This window comes from Pungitius pungitius, chromosome 13, assembly GCF_949316345.1.
Source record: "Pungitius pungitius chromosome 13, fPunPun2.1, whole genome shotgun sequence".
NCBI lineage: Eukaryota > Metazoa > Chordata > Actinopteri > Perciformes > Gasterosteidae > Pungitius > Pungitius pungitius.
The window spans coordinates 6708962-6729642 of NC_084912.1; the positions used below are offsets into that span (position 1 = coordinate 6708962).

The following is a 20681-nucleotide window of genomic DNA, read 5'->3' on the forward strand; positions in this document are numbered from 1 at the left end:
TTAAGACTCCAAAGTCCAAAAATAGATTTTATTTTTCTTCCCTTCAAATAATTGATCAGATGAATTAATTAGTGAATTACGATAAACATGATCTGGGAACATTTTATGAGTTAATCTTTTCAACACTTCTTGGTTTAAAGAAAATATATCCATTTCAGTGCACTCGTACAAAAATATACAATCCAATCAGGCATTTAAGTGATTATCTGTTTTTCAATAAACAATTGTATTTATTTTACCAACAAACTAAAGTAAATCATTAGTCTTCATTACAGCAACATTTACTGTAACCAAAGGCCCCTCGCTGTTGCACAAATAATTATCGTAATGACTCATCCCTTTATTTACTAATGTAAATTGTTTTATAATTAATTCAGGGTGAACGGAAAACAGTATTTCATGAACCTTTGATTTGATTGAGGACTCTGTTAAATGTTAAATCAAACGACAACAAATAGAAAAGAAAAAAAAACATACACCAATTTACATGAGCGTTGCGAAAAGAGGCAAAGTGCAATTGAAATACTGCTTAGCTATTTATTTCTTAATGATAGATACCCTCTTAAACAAAGGTGCCCCTGCAAAAGAAGTTGGATTGCAAGCTTGATTAGAAAAGTAAACATTATACACCCACCTGTCTAAAATAATCCAGTCTGTGTGACAACACCAACCAGCAGCTTAATCCATGCCTCTACTCTAGCCCTTTAAACAAATTACATATGTAACCCCTTTTATTAAATTATCCGGTGATTTTCCTACAGCTAGAAACTATTAGAAGCTTTTCAACTACTTGCATTGCTACAGTTTAACACGTTTAAAAAAAGGTGACTAAAGATGAATCTGACTTGATCCAGTAGTAGGTTTAGCCACCGATGGAGTGACGGCGGTGGCGATGACCAACGACTTTACCTCCTGCAGCGGGTGAGAAAAAATCCCATTAGACATTTGATACGCAGAACATTTTTCATGCGATTTAACCACATTAGGCCTGAGTTACCTGCATCCCTTTTCTGCACTCTGTGTGGAATTTGGACAGTGTAGGCCCCTGGTAGTCCTGCTAAACCTGGGTGCCCGGGATCACCTGCAAAGAAGCACAAGAAAACCTCAGACCGGCTATTCTCCCTCACGTCACTGAAAGCAGTAATGAAATACGCTGTGTCTCCTCTGCTCTGTGTTCATGTACCCTTTTCTCCTCTGGGTCCCGGGTACCCTCTGTCACCCTTTGGTCCAGGGCCCCCCGGAGGTCCGGAGATGGTGCCGTACGCTGCGCAACAGCAGAAGCACATCATTCAGTTGTGATGAACATTTAGCAACGACACTCAGTTTTAACTCAATGAGGGTACGTGGAAAGTCGCATCGCTGTATCCTCACTTCTGAAGAACTCCATGAGGTCAGCTGTGACGTTGCCATAGGAGCCGATGACGCGGCTCTGACCGGGCGGTCCGGCGGGGCCAGGTGGGCCGGGGGGGCCTTGAATTGCTCTCACATTTGACCTCGAAGGGCCCTCGACCAGATACTCCTGCAGCAGGCCTTGATCTAGACAAGGGTACAAATATCAAAGTACTGAAGAGAGAGTATAAGTCATCATCATCGTGGATGAGAGGAGGAAGATGTCCACTGATCGTTCCCTTAAGTCACAAGTCTGACACTAGTAGCACCCCATTGCGCATTTCCATTTAATGTTAAGTAAAGTGAGACAAATTAAAAGTAAATTGGCAAATCCATGTGAAGAAATGTAATGTGGAACTACGAAACAAAGAGGAAAAAACCCGCGTGTGTCGACTCACTCTTGATGTAGTCGGTGACTTTTATGGCGACGCTGGAGTAATCCAGATTCTCGGCGAGCCTGCTGATGTCGGCACTGCGGCGCTCGGAGCCGTATCGAGGGTCACTGGCGGCGTAGCTCTGGCTCTGCGCGTAGCCCTGGATGTAGCCCGGCTCTCCTTGTTCTCCCTTCTGACCCCTCGGCCCTGGAGAACCCGGCGGTCCAACGATGGAACGACGGACAACGTCACCTGGAAGGTAAAAGTTCATCGGTGATGTCGGGCGCTTAGTTGTGCTCGCGTGTCTTCAGTCTGTTGAGGGACGCTTGGAGCTTACTCGTCAGATACTCCTGAACTTCAGCGCGAAGACGCTCACGGTTTCCATCATAGGAAATCAATCCACTGTAACTTCCTGGTGGACCCTGAGGTCCCTGTGGACCCTGAGGACCAGGAGGGCCGGGAATAGCTCGGAAACCAGAACCTGGGAAACATTCAAATCATTGTTATTGTCATGCTAATGTCATAGCAGACAACAAGATCAGGAATAGACAATTCCAAAGAGTTGATTGAAGACGTCTGTAACGCAATCCTACCCCTCACATGCAGGGCTGTCTTAAGTGTATTACATTAAAAAAAGAATTCCTTAAAATCTGACATTTGCTGTCGTCCGGTGGTTTACCTCCTCATCCTGGCTGCAGTGATGTAGAGATGAACTCAAGTTTGTATAAATGTTTAATCCTATTTTAAATAAAGGCAATTTTAGTTTCAACTTATTTTCTTCTTTTTAGTGTAATGAATGCTATAATTTAAATTGAGGGTCATATGATTGATTGAATTGACATATAATGTAATCAGTACTACCTTCTAAACTGTACCGTATACAGTGTATTAACATCTGTAATTTAAAGGATTAAAACCCAAATTATATTATTATACAATGGATTTGTTCAACATAATTTTTCAAATTTTGTTGTGCAATTTAACATTTAAATGATATTTCTTTGTGAATCCAAGCCTCTAAGGTTTGCCTCAGTTTATAAAAGTCATTCAGTTAATTCACTGGATTGGACTCACTCTGCAGGTAACGCTGAATTTCCTCCAAACTGTAGCCACGACCTCCCGACCCAATCACAGTGGAAGTGGAGACTCCTGCTGGCCCCTGAGGACCAGGAGGGCCAGGTTGCCCCGGGACACCAGGCGAACCAGGAGGGCCGCTTTGTACCGCGGAATTAATCCAAGAGCGGAAGTCTGAATCTAACAAATATGAAGATGCAACAAATTTAAACGTTTCTGTTTTCGGATGGATGATGAGCGAGTGACTAACTGTGCATTGGCTCAACAACGACCGGTACAACACAATGACTTACTTCTCATTAGTGCGGTATAGTCAATCGTAGCGGTGGTGAAGCCAGATCCACCGGCACCAGCGGGCCCAGCAGGACCGGGCGGTCCGGGCGGACCTCTTGCAATCCCTCTTTCTAAAGAATTACAATAAGAGCACGTTGATTGGTTGCATGATTGACTAATAGTTCAAGTATTACTGCCCGGTTTATTGCTTTGCTGTTACCTCTCATGGTATTGAAGACATATGTGGCTATCTCCTCAATATTGTAACTGCTTGAAATGCCTCCTGATTGGCCTGGAGGTCCAGGTGGTCCCTGTGGCCCTTGTGGTCCCGACAAATATCGCCTCACATCGTCTCCTAGACAGACCAAGGCAAAGAGACATAGTTGTGGGGAGGTCTCGCTGGTCTTCGCAGTCAAATATGATGGTGTTCAAGACTCAATGGGAGTAATGGGAGTAATATGGACCTGATACCACCACTTACTCTGAAGCATGACGATGAGACCGCTGACCGTCAGGGATCCGGAGCCAGGACCAGGTGGACCAGGTGGTCCTGGAAGACCCTGACCACCAATGCTAAAGCCTGAGCCAGAACCTGAAATTGCAGAACTCAGTTATTGGTGGCCCCCAATCTGCTCATTTAGTGACATACTTCCTGGGGAGAAGCGCAGGCTTACGTTGCAGATATGCAATGACACGAGCGGAGATGTCATCGATGGAGCCCGAGAAGGTTCCTGGGATTCCTGGAGGTCCAGGTGGACCTGGAGGTCCGGGGATACTAGATTGTCTGCTTCTACCTGCAAAGAACATATACAACCTGTTCAGACTCTGTTCTGCACCTCTGACAGCCTGTGGGCATGTGACCTTGTTTCAGAAAAACTCTTACTTAGGTAGTCATTGATGTACAGACGCATCTCACTAGAAGATGCGAAGGAGCCCGTCGGGCCTGGAGGACCTGGGGGACCTGCGGGGCCAGGCGGGCCTGAGGTGACTGAGATGGAGCCTGGGAAAAAAAAATAAGGTAGTATAAATCTGGATGGAAATATAACCAGTTAAAACCACTGGAAACTATTCATGCTCTTAAAGATAACAACAACAACAAAAAGAACTTGACGATTGACTTGATACCTCTTGAAGAGCCAGAAAAGCCAGGAGCTCCAGTGTCCCCTTCGAAATAGAAAGAACACAAGCTTCTCTGTCATGTGACGCACACAGAATTTACTCTGAACTACAGACAATGACACATTGTGCGCTGGTACCTTTAATTCCTTGTGGCCCAGGAAGTCCAGGACGTCCCGGTGGACCTGGTGGTCCAGGGATCCCGTTTCCTCCGCTGTAAGTCGACACTGTAAGTCGAAAATAAAGAAATACAGAGTCACTGTGTATCACACAAATTCTAATGAGATCTTGTGTAGTATGTGTTTGGATGCTGACCTCTCTCAGAGCTTCCCGGGATACCGGGCACCCCTGGTTGGCCTGGATCACCTGATACACACGCGATATTTTTATTTTTATTGAAGAAAATGATTTATGAGTGATTCGTTTAATAAAGAGACAATTACCTTGGAAACCTCTTGGTCCAGGACTTCCTAAAATAACGGCCGGCATGTTATTATAAAGTATTACAAAGACTACACACAAGTATGTTTCTTATACATGAAGCTGACAATATGAGTACATCACAAAAGCTGATCAATCACCTGTTGATCCTTTGGGCCCATAAGGTCCAGGTGGTCCAGGTGGTCCCGGTTGTCCACTATATACAGTTCCTGTAGTAAGGGCAGTGTTGAAAAAATGTTTCTGTTACTGCTAACTACTAATCAAACCCATAATAATCACAATGAGCACATCAGCAGAGCATCATACCACTGCTGGATGCAAAGCCTGCGTCTCCTTTGTCTCCTTTAGGTCCTGTTCTTCCATATCCTAAAAAATATGAATATGAATTATAAATAATGGATGAAATTGACATAATACCAAAGACACCATATTGATCCAGCATCCATATTTGAAACTGCGGATTTAAGGAGCTTAAATACTTGCCTGTAGGACCTGGAGGCCCAGGTGGTCCTGGGGGTCCTTGTCTTGAATCCCCTAATGTAAACATGTTTTAAACAGTCAGGAACACAATTTGAAGAACATCACAAGAACGCTGTGGTCATTCGTCCACCATTAAAGATGTTGTCTTTGATAATGCTGTCAACAAAGCATGCTGGGTTTTATTTACCTGGACGTCCAGGTTGACCCGGTGGGCCGGGTGGGCCTGGTTGTCCTGAACCTCCACTGGCACTGAACAGCCCTACGGTGTAAACAGACACACATACTTTTAAGTAATGAACAGTTTTCTTGTCTGCAGAGAGGGACAAACAACGGCTGAAAAGATTACTACTATAGGATAATATTAAATGTTAACAAGTAGTGAGTTACACGTTTTATTTGTGCTTTTATTTAAGTAAAGCATCTGAATACTTCCTCCAACGCTCATCACATGACTTAAAGAAAACCCTTCAAAACAAACAAAGTACTCACTTGAGTTTTCACTGGTTCTCACACTTATTGCTTGCTCTCCCTGCTCTCCCCTGTATCCCCTGTCACCTTTAACACCTGTGTAAACAAACAAAGCAGCATTGATGGGACGCTGATGTCAACATTTCCAATCTCACTAAATATCCTTTGGGAGAGAAGTCCGCGGTAACCTACCAGCTTGGCCGGGCGGACCAGCGGGGCCAACGGGACCTGAGGAGGTTGATCACAAAGTATGTGCTGTTACTACTGAGGTTGTATTGCAGGGCTGAAATGCAAGACATGCAGAATGCCAAGGACACCATGTGGCTAACATTCACATGTCAAGGGTCAGACCTGATAATCCTTGAGGACCTGCAGGACCTGCAGGACCGGGAGGGCCAGGTGGTCCTGGAATGCCGAAAGACGTGGAGCCAGCTGGAAAATGAATAAAAAGGATATTTCGATATCTTCAAGCTATAATCTATGGTATGGTAATAAGGTCAAATCAAATGGTTTTATCCTGATCTATTACCTGCATTGATGATTCTTCCTGGTTCACCTGTTTCTCCTAAAATAGACAAGACGCACAGATTAATACTACACAAGATATTGTATGCAGCATGCACTGTCCGCAGCAGATTAACAATAGTTGTACCTTTAGGGCCTGGTCTTCCTGGATTCCCCGGTATCCCTAAAAGCAGGACACATGTGCATTGTTGTGTTGAGAGGATTCATCAATAAGAATTCATCAATAAGAAATCTAGAATTTGTGATAGATAGAAAAGTTGTACCTGGTGGTCCTTGAAGCCTAGAGACTCCTGGTGTGTGTGGGAGGAGGGGGGGGGGGGGTGTCATGGATATAGATTATCATATCATCCACTTTTTATAACTTAAATGCTGAAAATTAAGGTCATGTTCAGTTTACCTAGAAGTGAAGTTGAATCTCCAGGAGGCCCGGAAGGACCTCTGAGTCCAGGTGGCCCAGCAGGTCCAATGTCCCCTGAGGGTCAAAAATGACACTTTTGAGTGATATTTAAAATATTATGTCCTTGTGCATATCAAATTAATATTTAGATACATGCATGCAATGACGACTCATTTACATCTTGATCCTTTATATCAATCAACATCAACATTAAAGGGAAATAATAAAGTTTTTATTCTGTTATATAATTATATTTCACATTAATATGTATTGCACCTTTGAATTGGACCTGCAACACAACACAACGATTTTGTGTTATCTTCAGAAGAAGACTCATGTAATTTAATACTTTTTTAATGTCCCAAATAGTTTGATATGATGCACACTCATCACCTTAATTCATCATAATAAGTCATATTAAATCTAGTTCAACATTTTGAGCAGTTTCCAGGTCACCAGTTCCACTCAAAAAGATACGACGTGTTAATCAGTGAGCCGTATTGGTGCTGGTGGGTGAATTGTGTTTGGATAGAGACAGTGTAACTGAGGCTGCAGCCTCTGTGACTCACCACTGGACCCTTTGGGTCCTCTCTCTCCTGCCACCCCTTGCATCCCAGGATCACCTGAGAAGTAACACAACTGTTTACCCAAACTGCACAAAGCATACAACATGCTGATTGGACAGCTTCAAATACAGTTTGATGTACAAAGCTCTACTGACCTTTGGCACCTCTGAGACCCATGTCACCGGTTTCACCTGAGAAGAACATGGATAAAGTACAGTTAGGAACATTCAACAACCTCACAAGTCATGAGAAACGCACGTAGTACAAACCTTTAAGTCCTTGAAGTCCAGCAAGGCCTCTGTCACCTGAGGGACAAAGTTAGTGACATTTTTAGATGTAAAAATAATAATAAATAACAAACTGAATGAACTGTTTTTCCACTGAAGAAAGTCCATGTGACGTACCTTTGGGTCCAGGTTCCCCTGCCTCACCACGGAAGCCCTGGATACCTAGACGACGTTTGACAAAACGGCTCATGTAAAATTCAAGGGCTTCAGTCAAACAGTAGTTTGAGTTGGTAAATTTTATTCTGTTTCTATAGTCACGGTAGATAAATGCTGACTGAGAGAAACTGACCTGGTGCTCCAGAAAGTCCATGAACTCCAGGGACACCTGGATCATAGATCAATAGTTATTAGAAAGGAAAAACTCTCCTGTGTTGTATAAGAGCTTTAAATTATCTACTGTTGGACTATTAACATTCTACAAAGGCCTAATTTTCCTACAAAAATTAAAAGAAATCGAAATTTGTTTGGTTTTTGACTTCAATTAACAGATTATATATTTGAACTGTTAATGGAACTAATTATCAAAAATATGAATAATTCCAATACAATAAATGAAGATAAAAACCTTCATCATTTGGTTATGATTTCATCCTAATTACTGTGTCTACCTTGAGGTAGAGCATTTTTTTTAGCTTTGCTAACACGCACTCTCTATGCCGCCACCTGCTGCCCGCTTTCACACACAATGAGGTAATAAAACAGTGCAATGCATCTTTTTCAGCAAGTAAAACCAAAAGTATTTTTACATCAAAACACACAGTTGATTTATAAGAAAAAACTCAATATTTCTCTAACCCCCTGTAATGTAATGTGGTTGTATTCTTTATTTACAATGACTCCATTTTCTTAGTTTTTCTTTATTTCATGTTGACAGTTTAAAGCTCTTTGAGTTAATTTACTGACTGTGATGGATCGTTTGATTTCATTAATAATAAAGATTGACTATTTTTTTTTAAATAACAAACATCTAGATTTAGTTTTTGAGTAACAATGAGAAATGTAAAATGATCTGACCTTTTTGTCCGGTCGGGCCGACGGGTCCAGGATCACCAGGGGCTCCTGCATGAAACAAGCATGAGATTCTGCAGTGACACACTTAGGAGAAACTGGCTTTCATTAGTATTTTTGATACACACAATTCCTGTGTTGATGCTGATAATCTGAGTCGTACCTCTTTCACCTTTCGTTCCAAAGCCTGAAGGTCCTGCCTCACCTCTGGCGCCAGCAGGACCCTCGCGACCCCTGACACCGGGTGCGCCGTCCTGTCCGTGATCACCTGATCAGACATTTTACACAAAGATAAAATGACTCACTATTTGTACGCTAAGCAGTGAACTTTCAGGATTTAGTTTTAACTGAAGCTCTCTCTGTACCTTGGCTTCCTTTCTGTCCTTTTTGACCTTCAGGGCCTGCACGTCCAACTGCACCCGGAGCACCTGAGGTCAAAGGTCACAGTTAGTGAGATTACGTTATGATGCAATGCAAAAAAAAAGAAAATGGGGTGGAAAGAAAGCCATTGACTCAATGGAGAAGTTAGTAATCATTGCTCACCTGGAATTCCAGGGAAACCAGGATCTCCTGTGAGAAGTAAAACATACATTTGATTATGAAGTCAGTCCACAGTAGCTGCCACAAAGACCGCAACAGACCAACTGAGTTTCAGGTACACTGACCTTTAAATCCAGAGTCCCCTGAAAAGATAACAAAAAAAACATTCACGTAAATTATTGGGCTCCAATTTTAGGTTTAGATTCTATAAAATAGGTATTTTAATTTCACCTTTAGGTCCAGGCAGTCCTCTCTCTCCCTGCACCGTCGACGCTAGAAAAGCTGAGATAGAAAAAAACCACTTTCATGAACTGAAATTGTGTGTGTGTGTGTGTGCGTTGCATATTCATGTAGTTGGTATATATGTGCAGTACCTCTGTATGACTGTGACTGCATTTCACTCCTTAACATCTGGTGGATTGTCATCTGAAGAGAAGCAACGTCTATTTGTCCTCTGCTTCCTCCCGTCTCCAGATCGGTGGCACTGAAGCTGGTGCCGCCAGCACGGCCAGAACTGCCAGAACTGCCGGAACTGCCAAAACTGCCAGAACTGCCAGAACTTCTGCTGGAACTGGTACCAGTACTGCCACCGCTGCTTGAACTGCCACTTAAGCTGGTACCGGCGCCTGCAGCACCGGCCCCGATGGACCCGCCGGCCCAACCGGCCCCAGCAGTGCCAGCAGAACCAGTTCCGACGATGACATCGACGCCGTTTCCGCCAGACGAGCCGCCGGACCCAGCTGCAATCCCGATTTGAGTTTTGGAGGTTGAGCCTCCGCCTCCAGCGTTGACGTGCAGCACGTTGTCAGAGTGCGCGGCACCTCCGGCGCCGGCTGCCCCGAAGGCGTTGATGTCATTGTTAGAGAAGCGGCTCGTACGGGCGGAGGTCACCGAGGACTCGGCCTCCAGCGTAGACACTCGATTCTTCAGAGCTCTCACGTCTTCAGCTGAGAAAGAGAGGTCAACATTTGGTGAGAACAGACCACATGTTTAGGTGGTGATGATAAAATATTGTTGATCTGTAATAAAACGTTTTCCACAGGTTATGAATGTATCTGCGGCTGAAGCCTTTTCTACCAGGGACTTCTGAAAATTAAAGTTTGAATGTGTCTTATTTTATAGTAAAAGGCATGATTATTCATTTAGCTTTCACTTCCATGTAAAGCAGTGTTTTTTTAGTTTGTGGATGAAATTGTGGTATAAAAAAAACGTTTTTATTGTATTGAGACAGCATTGCATTTACAAACCAAACGTTCATCAGGGAAGAAACATCGTTCCAATAGAATTGACCGAAACTAAATGCACCTTTTTGACTGACTTAATCAACGACAAAAAACAAATTTGACAATTGCCAAATACGTCACTATGGAGTCAGCAACTAGTAGCAGCTACAACTTAAGTAAAAGTATTCGTCAAATCAGTGGTAGCAAAAAATCACAACTAGTCTCCTGCCGCAGAAAAACAGTCAGTCTCTAATGTCATCCAGAAACCATTTTGGCAGCTGCTCCACTGAGAATGAATGCCAGATTGACTTTATGGCAGCGGGACAGTACCCACAGATCAGATTTCCAGGGAGGGGAGTACATTTACTGTCCCACAGGTCTTAGCATCACAGTGAAATATTGCTCACCCGCCTGTAAAAAAGCTGAAACACGCATTTTATTGTTTGGAATCAGTCCCTCCCACGAGTAGTTTCAGAGAGTATCCCACGACTCACAAAGACTTTTCTTTGGGGAGATTTTTATTGTGCTCTGTTAAATGTCAGAATGTTGTATAAGACGGCCTTACCCAGTGCAATGAGCCCAAACAGGAGTCCTAGCAGGAGCAGGGAGAGGAGGAGGAGACCCAGCAGCCATTTCCACCAAGAGCAACAGGCATCGGAGCAGCAGCACAGTCCTCCACCTCCGAAGACGCCGTTCTCCTTGTGAATCTCTGAAGACGGAGATCAGAGTGTGAAATGCTCGCTTTCGAACACAATAAAATATTCATCATTCAAGTAAATATGGACATATGTGGTATCGAAAATACCTGCATAGGTGGCTTTGTCTTTCATTACAACTCCAGATGAACCATCTGATGAAGAAAATAAAAAAAAGGTCTTATCTATTTTTGAATGAAAGAATATTTCGTTTTGAGATGATATAATAATATAATAACTACTCACAGTAGGAGTTGCCTTTCTCTGTCTTCAGTGGCATTGTCTCACTGTAGCTTGAAATAAGCTTCTCTTTCATCATTGAATCTCCTGATATCGATCCTGGTAAAATTAAAAGCATTTATTTAAAACACTACTTTTATTGTACTGTTCATTGTTGTTTTTAACAAGGAGAACCTTGTTGCAAGTACGTAGCCATTTAAGAATGAGAGAACACACAATATGACTAAACAATTACTGTGATACGATTCTTGAATTCACAAAACAGAGAGGGTTTCATCAACAAAGACAAAAAAGGTGAGAATAGAATGAAAATAAGTAATGACGCAAATATCTTCAGTTTAAAGACGAAGAGGGGGGATGAAAGAGAATAAATATGTAAAAATGTGTTTTTTGAAAAAAACAAAAATTAAATTAAATACTGGTAATATTTCAGTTTCTGTTCATTAGAAGGATTCTAAAGGTTTATTTCAATTCAGATCAGGTTGTCCATGCAACCAGAAATGTTGGCTCAATGCTGAGACAGTTTAACAATGGGAACAGAACGGTCTATAAACTGCCTCCAAGTGACCGATGTCAAGAATGCATGAGATGCTATTATTTAAAACAGAATCATTATACTCTGTATAAAAATGCTTTACAACCTACGGAGGAAGTGACGAAATTGTCTATAAAAAACAGTTGAGAAACTGGACCTAATGTTTCTCCGGAGGCGGGCACTAAGGAGCTGACTCACCTCCTCCCATCTGAACGCTGCTGCTGGTGAAATGCTTCCCGCTGTCTTTGGCCAAAATGAGAATTTCTGCATCCCTCTTGACTGGAGCGTTCTCCTTGTCAGAGACTAGGAACTTGTAGTCTTTCTTATACGAATCATCAGCTTGGGATCTAGTGGCTAACAACAATAAAAGAAAGGTAGGAATAATTCAAGTTGGAGAATTGTTTTTGAATTATATTCAAACTACTACTTACTTGTAGAGACACCAGAGCTGACCACGCCACCACCACCATTTGACAAGTTCTTCTGAACGCCATAACCTGTCAATACAAACACAAACAGTTAAACACTCACAAAGGAAAGGTGCTTGTTATGTATTATTTGTGAATGCAAGTTTGTAGAATGTAAGGTACAGTCGATATTTTCAGAACATGCTGCCGTACCTCCAGCGGAGGCATGAACGTTGCCTCCACTAGTGGTGAGCACACTGGGGGAAGTAGAAGCCAGATTATTCTGGAAGCCATAAACTGTAAAAAAAAAAAAAAAAAAGAGATTGGGGGGGGGGGGGGTGTGATTTGATTCAGGTAAAAAAAATAAAACAAACAGGCTGCAAGTGAATATCCACAACGACAACAAAAAATACATAAAAGGACATACATAAAAATGAATAAAAATAATAAAAGCCATAAGCACTACCGAGGTAAAATAGTCATTACAACCTCCCTTTCTACTTCATTACAAATAAGACGACATTTTACCTGCAGGTAAGAAAGGAATATTTAAGGAACGTTTGGTCTCACCTGACAGGGAAGAAGGTGACGTGAGGCCAACCGGGGACGTCCCGCCTGCCATGTTGTTGGTGCCCCCTTGGTACGCGTAGCTGCTGCTGCTGCTGGTGGTGTTGCCAGCAATCACTGTGGTGGAGGCGGATGGCAGGGTCGTGGTGGACCAAGAGAAGGTGGGAAGTGTAGCGTCCAGTGTGTCATACTGTCTTGATCTCACACCAGTGTCATACTGGCCTGATCTCACACTAGTATCATACTGGACTGATCTCACACCAGTATCAAACTGGGCTGATCTGACACCAGTATCATACTGGGCTGATCTTACACTAGTATCATACAGGGCTGATCTTACACCAGTATCATACTGGGCTGATCTTACACCAGTATCATACTGGGCTGATCTCACAGTGGTGTCATACTGCCCTGATTTTAAACTTGTGTCAAATTGTCCTGACTTCACACCAGTATCATACTGGCCTGATTTCAGACTAACACCATAATGGCCCGATTTAACGCCAGTATCATATTGCCCTGATTTCAGGGTGGCATCATAGTGGCCTGATTTTACACCAGAATCAAACTTCTCAGATGTCAGACCAGTATCATAAAAGCCTGATGTATCAATGGTCTGGAACCCGGTTGATCTCACACCAGAGCCAAACGAGGTTGGTGAACCTGCAGGGGTGAAAAGACCAACATCAATACAGTGCAAAGTGTGTTTAACCGTTATTGATAAAACCATATTGATCAAATCTGTGTGTGTAATCCAAGATGAGAAAGGATATGTATTGTACATCATTTGAACTGTGCCGCGGAAAAAACTATTTGAGGCTTCACTCAGAGGCCATTTAAAAACCACACATCTGTAGGAGGGAGACATATGGTATCTGGGCATGTAGAGTATGTGCAAGTGTGCAACTCTGGTGAGGTCATATACCCGACTGACAGGCGACAGAGATGGTCTTGGTTTCCACGCTGGCCTTTTTAGGGACAGGCAGGGTGATGGAGGCGGTGGAGGAGCGCGTGGGGCTGACGCTGCAGGAGCGTCCCTTCAGCAGCTTCTTCACATCATCCAACTCCGTCCCTGCAAAACATCAGACACGCAAACAACGCTTAATGCTGCAACTCCTCCACTAAATTTCATGTGAAATATTGTACTTTTTACTCAACAAACTACACCATAGGAAGAGAGCTGTAACTACAGACACAGTCAAATTGAGAATTATTTGTTCAAAATTTTCAGGTAATTTTTCTACCCAATATATTCAGGAAAAGCACAGTATCTATACATATATATATACAGTACACCAATTTAATAAATGTATTTATTTGTGTGTGTGTGTGATCTGAAGGTAGCTTCAAGCGCAATAGAGGCCAAAGCCCAAATGGCAGTAGCTAAAATGTGCTAAGCTAGTTAGCATAATTCAAGCTAGGTTCATTATCCTCCATCATCATTGGATTTCAATCGAACATTTCCCCCCTGAAATGTAAACTTGAACTATGAAGTAGCATAAAATGGAAAGTAAAGGTTCTTTAAAATTGTACTTGAGTATGTTACTACAGTAAAAGTAATAAATACTTCATTAACCCTTCCATAATACGCAGTACATCAATCTGAGAACCAGCTGTGTTGAGGTTGGTTAAAAAATGTGAACAAAACAAGAACAGTTTTTAACACAGCCTTTTAGTCAGCAGGGGGAGCGATCGGCGTCTGGAAAGCTCTGTCTCGCCACCGCTTTGCTTTGAAAGGGTGGTTCTGAAAAAACTGCTGCAAACAGTGACTCATGTTTGCCATTGTTGCCTCCACAAATCTGCCCCTCCATGAACACAATGCAAACAGACCGAAAAAAGAAGAAAAAAAGCCTCATTGTTTGACTCTCACGCTGTGCTGTGTGTCGATGAACTGTGCACATTCTGTCCGGGGGGGAAACTGCACATGTGTTACTAATTGAGATTTCATGGAGGTAAACCTGCATGTGAGCTGGGTGGAAGAGAAGGAATGTCCACGGGAGAGCAAGAGCCTTTGACAGTATTGCAATTCAAGAGACACACTGTGACCCCACAGAAAAAGAAAGTCTTTCACTATCCATGTGGCACTTTGAATGAACACACTTTAATAAAGATAAGCTTTGTTGCTTTGTGAGAAATCACATAGGCAACGGATGAATGTGTCTTACATCTGCTGGCACTGGGAGAGGCACTTTGTAATCTCGCTCTGATCGCGCTCTCTGGAAGAAAAAAATAAAATAAAATCACACACATGCAAAATGGACAGAAAAAGCTTGATTTAATAAGAAAGTATCCGGAATGATTCATTGTCAAATAGTTCAGAAATAATAATAATTTAATACAATTGAATACCTCGGCTTTCGCTCCTCCCTCTTGTGCCGCTGGAGCCTGAAAAAATACAAAAAAAAACACAGACAGACATGTGAGGATACACCTGAACAAATATTGTGCACCCAATCAAAGTACAAAATCCCATGCAGCTGTCTCTCTAACTTACAATAGATTCCATAATCTTTACGAGTGAACTCTGGGGAGGAATTGCCGCTGGAACTTCCTACAAAAGAAAGCACAATGTCAACAGAGATATTAACAGCACCCTCATGCCCGACCTGTTTCCTTGCACGCTCCCCTCGATGCCAACTTCTGGTGTCAGCAGGATCTCACCCTCATAACCTCCTGAGCGGACGGACACGTTCTTCCTCTCCCGGGAAACTGGCGACAGGCCTCCTGACGAGCCGTCAGTCTGCGCCTGCCTGGCACCACCCGACGAGCTGGACCTGACCTTTGACACAGAGCTGACGAGATAACTGCCTCCTCCGCCTCCCCCGCCTCCCCCGCCTCCCCCGCCTCCTCCGCCTCCCCCTGCGCTTCCGAAGCCCTCTCCGTCTATGAAGATCCCCCCTCCATCACCTCCTGAGGAGTCTCCTCCCAGGTAGACTCCCGAAGAGGAGCCGTAGCTGGTGGTGTTCACGCCTACAGCCGCTGGGGGGGAAGGAGGCATGATTCATGGGGATTATTTTGGATTTCCTGCAACCTGATCACGTCTACACAAACAGGAATATGCCTGAGTCACATTAAAGTATATTCATCTGAGAGCTGCATGTATTTCATCATTGATCATTACATAAAACAAAACATACGACAAGAACATAATACATTATCCATTAAACAACCCAACAGCATAAGTATATATATAGTAAGAATATATAATGTTCGGTTGAAAGATCTGCAAAATGAGGTACCGTCAGTGTAGATTTACTAGTTTCCGTAAGGTTTGTGAATAATTAGCAAACAATATCAAGTATGACTGTAAACACAGATCCTTGGACAGCCAAGTCAATGTTTATTTGTTATTTTAACTTTATCCACCATACATTCAGAACTTTATCCTTACATTCGGAAGCTTTAATATTTCAGCTGACCTGCTCGGCACTGAATATGAGCCCGTCTAGGTTAGTGGGATTGTACCGATTTAATATTACATGTGTGTCCCTGTTCCAAATAACTCAGCTCATTGGAAGATTTTTTTTATCAGTTTCACTTCCCCCTGAAAACACAAGACTCAATGGGCAGTGGTGGAGGTAGATGCAGATACTTTGGTGTAAGTAAGTTGGTTGAGGTTGAGCGTTTTTTAAATAGCGCAAATAATTATTTTAATTACGATTATTTTCAAAATGTATTTACTGATTGATCGATGGCTTTTTAAAACCTCTGAGAATTTCACATTTTTTGAATATTTGACAATAATGATAATAACTATGATAAAAGATCTACAAATCCTCAAATTTTACAGGCTAGAATCATCATATTTTTTAAATTTCATCATCAAACTAATGATTTCATCAATAAGCATTCCAATAAATGGTGTCAGCTCTAATTGTGCAAAGGTATACTATTTGGTAGTAATAATTTATAAACCAATCAAATTAAAGTAGCAAAGAACTGCAAGTTCTTAAAAACTGCCAGTGATGTGAAACAAAATCTAAATGAATACTTCTCTTTCTACAACAATATCCAAAACACGTCCCAAGACAAAACCCACAACTTCCCACTTTTGGATCATATGTGGAAATTTGCTCTCACATGAAGTGAAATAAGTTCCACTGCTGTTTTGGGTTAAGACATTCTTCTCCAAGCCCAACCCCCCAGCACCGCTGGACATGTTCCTGTGATTTGATCCACTGGTTCCCTCTAGCAACGAGAAGACACACAGCAAAACAAGGAGAAGCTGTTACTCATCGGGTGCTTTCTTCACAAGCGTGCGGCTATAATTATTGTATCGTGCATTTAGTTTGTGATTGAAGTTTCTTGAAGAAAGAGACACACTCACTTGGTGGCAGAGAAGTCAGTCTGGATGTGGAGGTTACCGTTTCTCGCACAACTGAGCAAGTGAAAAAACAGAGGGAGGTATTACTGTATTATAGTGACAGGCATGGTGAGGATTTCTACCCTTAAACAGTTTAAAGTAATGTGACTTTGATGACAGTGTTGACAGATTTACTCTCAGTGTGGCGCTGGAGATAAACTTTCAGTAGCACTTTGTAATATAGTTTGTGTATAGCATCAAAGAAAAAAACGGTTGCCAGGTTGCTTGTTCTCCTCCTCTAGCAGGAAAGTTGCTTTGTCTTTCTGACTCTTTGTTTCATTTCATTTTGACCTTCTTGAACCACAATCAATTCATTACAAAGTTCTTAACTTTTACAATTGCATGCTTAACATAAGGCATGCTGGCAGCTTATAAGTCTAATTCTCATCATCAAAGGCTTGGAGCTGTTTAATTACACTTTACTAAGTGATTTACTACTTTTCATAAGCCATTATTTTGCAGCAAATAAAATCATTAGAACACGTTCCTATTGGAAAGTAGTTTTCTGAACGTTGAGGGTAATCGTGTGTAAATGTTCAACTAGTTTTAGCTCAGGATTATACAGATGATTATACAAATGTATAAACGACTAAAAGCCACAGAAATGTAAGTATATTATACATGTCAGCTTTTCTGGGAGTGATACAGCTTTGATTCTTTTTTTTATCTTTCAGCCAGATCTAACGGCCTTCTCCTGCAGATAGTTTGCTCCGTTGTCATGGGGATCAATCAATTGTTATCACAAGACAAAGTGTGAAATAGCAGCTAAATCATTTACGTAAAGTAAAGTAAGTGGTTCTTTGAGCTCAGATTTCTTCTTTTACTTTTCTTAAACTACCCTCTTTTTTTGACCTTCCCTTTAGTCTCATTATACATAAAGGCAGTTAAAGGTTTTCTTTATATAAAGAAACTGTGGGCAGTTCATGAAATACAGTTTGTGTGAGTCCTGCAGCGTTTAATTCGTCATTATATAACACCCTTCCTCCACTAGGAGGCGTCTTGTTCTCCGGCTGCAGCATGTTGAGTTGAGACAGATAAAGATAACGCAAATTCCTATTCAGTTTCATGCTTTTAGGGACTTTTGTGTCAAGGTTCAATTCTATAGCTGGTCATGTTATCCTTGTCGTTGTCCCTCGACTTTGAAACAACCTCCAACAAAGTCCTGCAGAAACCAAATCAGTGCATCATAACCATCATGAAACTTATTTTTGGCTTTTTCCAACTGTGTATAAGCTTTTTTTCCCTTTGGTCCTTTAACACTTCTGTAAAGCACTTGGTATCAAACTTTTTAAAGTGTTTTAAAGGATACAAACTCTACTTTCTTTTAAAAGGGACAACTAGAGAGCAACCCGAGGAAAACAAGGAGCGCGTTAAATGTTATATATACTGTATGATATCATTAAAAATGTAATCAGGCGTTCCTTGGCTTCTGCTTCCTTCTCTGTGTCAAAAGTCACTGGGCCGAGATGAGCTGCCCTTTTACATTCAGGAAAACGCGGAGGAGGACTTGATAGCAAGAAGCAGAAATGGAAACCGACACCAGTGAAACCCACGGCATGATGTTGGAGATACTAAGCCCCCAAATAAAAGAGACAAAAGCAACACTCAAGAAAATAAGCGTCTGTGTTTTGGGGTCATTAACTTTCCAAATTATGAGTAATATCTTGTGTACATTGTGTACATTGTTTTTGGAAAAATAAATGTTTCCATTGTCATTTCACTGGCGTAGATTGCTGCACATAACACACACATCTGGTGCCTGAATCTAGAGCTGTGTGTAAAACCGGCCCGTTATCTTGTGTTGACATGGTGAACTCTTTGTAAAAACAGCATGAATACATTCGGAGATCTCACCCTTTTCCTCTGACAGGCCCCCTGAGAAGTCCATCTGTCTCGTTAACTCGTCCATCCCATTTTATCTGGTGAGATGATGATGATAAAATGTTGACCACAGTCATGCTTCAAATGTGCCAACTGTTGTTAAAGGTCGGTTTATTTCTTGACAATGAATATTTGCAAACACTTTATGGGAAAAGGGCATAAATTCAAGTTGTTACTCCAGGAATGATTTGGGTTAAAGACCTTTAACCCAAATCATTATATGTCTCTTGTTTAATGCATCGATACGACATTTCATGCCGCTGAAGACTAAAAAATGTCCTCAGTCACTGGATCATATCTTAAAGAACATAATCTACTATTTAAGTGAAGCCAATTTCCCTCGAATCATTCTGCGTTTACTGATTTTGATTAATGTAGAAATCTGTTGTGTTACATCACCTCTGCTGTATTTCAAGATGAATAACTTTGAATAGATTTTTAAGTGTCATATGAACAATGAAACCACACTAAAGGCCCTGCAGCGTAAAAAGCATCATTTATATAATTCAATTCATTTTTGTATTCATATCATTCCCTTGAAGACTAACAAAGGAACACAAGAGCAGCATTGAAATACCATCCTCTCACCACACCCTGCTAGCCATGGACATTTAACAGCATGTGCTTCATTTACTTCACACTATAATATACCATTAAACAAATGGCATTTCTCCCATTTCCTACAGCCGACGCCACTAAAACCAAAATCATCAAAGTGATTGTCCCTCGGCTCTTAGAAAAGTTAAATGTTAGTGAAAGTTAATTAAACCAACATTTCTGAATACTATATCTAGTGAGTGCTTTGCTTCATCATAGTGTGTACCTACTCACTATTATAGCCTGCAACTGATCTGGGCAGCACATATACAAGGCCGGTGCTAGTCAAGGTCCTGCAATATATTTAGAGGGATGCAAATAGCACTGCAAAAATACATGTAAAACTATCCCGGGATCACTATAACAGACTCGTTTTATGGAAACCACGGGAAGCAAACTCATCCCGAAACCCACTACTAGAAGTTACAGACCAGCCATAAAGTCATTTCAGTTGTTTTGAAAGGATAACGTAGGAATTGTTCCATACTACAAAGCCTACAACTATAAAGCCCCCAAAAAGACGCTGACAGCCCATCACCAAACTCCCAGAGAGCAATCAGTTAGTGCAGAGATGCAGCAGCCAGTTTTGGGGGTGGGGAGGGGGGACCCCCTCACCCTCCAGCATAAACAACAATACACAAATAAAAGTCTCCAGCTAATTCTGCTTTGAGTTGTTAGAATCCATACCTTCAGCCAGCTCCTCGAACAACAAACAATCAAAGCCCGATTCCTGTCAGGACGGACGCGCTGTTCGGGTCCAGTGGAGAGATAATGTGTTTTATGTCAAGTTGACGCGCCGCGGTGGGACGTTCTTAAAGGCTTCGGTCCTTTTGTGCGGTTTTTTTTTTTTTTTTTTGCTAAACCGTCCCAGGCGAGTTAAAACAGAGATTTTGGGCACAGGTCCCAGCCGCGCCCATCAGCGCCCAATCTTGGCAGACAGGTGTAGAAGACGGCACGAAAAGCTGCATTTATAAAAGAGACGGGAAGAGGAAGAAGAAGAAGAAGAAGAAGAAGAAGAAGAAGAAGAAGAAGAAGAAGAAGAAGAAGAAGAAGAAGAAGAAGAAGAAGAAGAAGAAGAAGAAGAAGAAGAAGAAGAAGAAAAAGAAAAAAACAGCGCCTGAGGGTACCAATTATCTTGACTCACCTCTGAAGAGACCGATCGTCGACTGTGAAAAGGGACAGTAGTCAACTTCTCCTGCTGCTTCTGCTGCTTCTGTTGCTTCTGCGGCCACTTT

The 20681-nt window shown here is 41.9% G+C and overlaps 1 protein-coding gene across 4 annotated transcripts; it reads right to left on the reverse strand.

Moving 5' to 3' along the window:
* Positions 1–14: 14 nt before the first annotated feature.
* On the reverse strand, positions 15–20681 carry LOC119214342 (collagen alpha-1(XVII) chain-like). 4 transcript variants are annotated; one of them, XM_037466060.2, is made up of 55 exons: positions 20591–20681; positions 18823–18887; positions 16933–16983; positions 16686–16793; positions 15267–15584; positions 15100–15156; positions 14955–14990; positions 14771–14821; positions 13531–13677; positions 12609–13268; positions 12252–12335; positions 12063–12128; positions 11830–11985; positions 11103–11195; positions 10967–11011; positions 10727–10870; positions 9313–9885; positions 9170–9220; positions 9064–9081; positions 8942–8968; positions 8764–8826; positions 8562–8666; positions 8405–8449; positions 7680–7715; positions 7508–7552; positions 7373–7408; positions 7259–7294; positions 7107–7160; positions 6538–6612; positions 6404–6430; positions 6268–6303; positions 6145–6180; positions 5967–6047; positions 5808–5843; positions 5637–5711; positions 5335–5406; positions 5151–5201; positions 4974–5033; positions 4808–4876; positions 4670–4696; positions 4542–4592; positions 4367–4453; positions 4236–4274; positions 3994–4110; positions 3785–3904; positions 3592–3702; positions 3331–3465; positions 3131–3241; positions 2838–3017; positions 2101–2244; positions 1788–2015; positions 1372–1536; positions 1184–1264; positions 998–1081; positions 15–912 (listed from the first exon to the last, which is right to left on the reverse strand). In XM_037466060.2, the coding sequence occupies exons 2-55, from the start codon at positions 18875–18877 to the stop codon at positions 863–865; spliced, it is 5508 nt and encodes a 1835-aa protein (XP_037321957.2). In that variant the 5' UTR covers positions 18878–18887; positions 20591–20681; the 3' UTR covers positions 15–862. The 4 variants fall into 4 exon arrangements, with proteins under 4 accessions (XP_037321957.2, XP_062422539.1, XP_037321956.2 ...); XM_062566555.1 differs by lacking the exon at positions 20591–20681 and adding an exon at positions 20134–20363 and having other exon boundaries at positions 13540–13677; XM_037466059.2 differs by lacking the exon at positions 20591–20681 and adding an exon at positions 20134–20359.

Excerpts from the sequence above, each read along its gene's own strand:
- LOC119214342 (XM_037466060.2), bottom strand. The coding sequence starts at position 18,877 with ATGGACGAGTTAACGAGACAGATGGACTTCTCAGGGGGCCTGTCAGAG. Across the intron at positions 7,161-7,258 it reads GGGTCTCAGAGGTGCCAAAG|GTGATCCTGGGATGCAAGGG; the intron begins GTCAGTAGAGCT and ends GTTACTTCTCAG. Across the intron at positions 3,905-3,993 it reads GTACATCAATGACTACCTAA|GTAGAAGCAGACAATCTAGT; the intron begins GTAAGAGTTTTT and ends TGTTCTTTGCAG.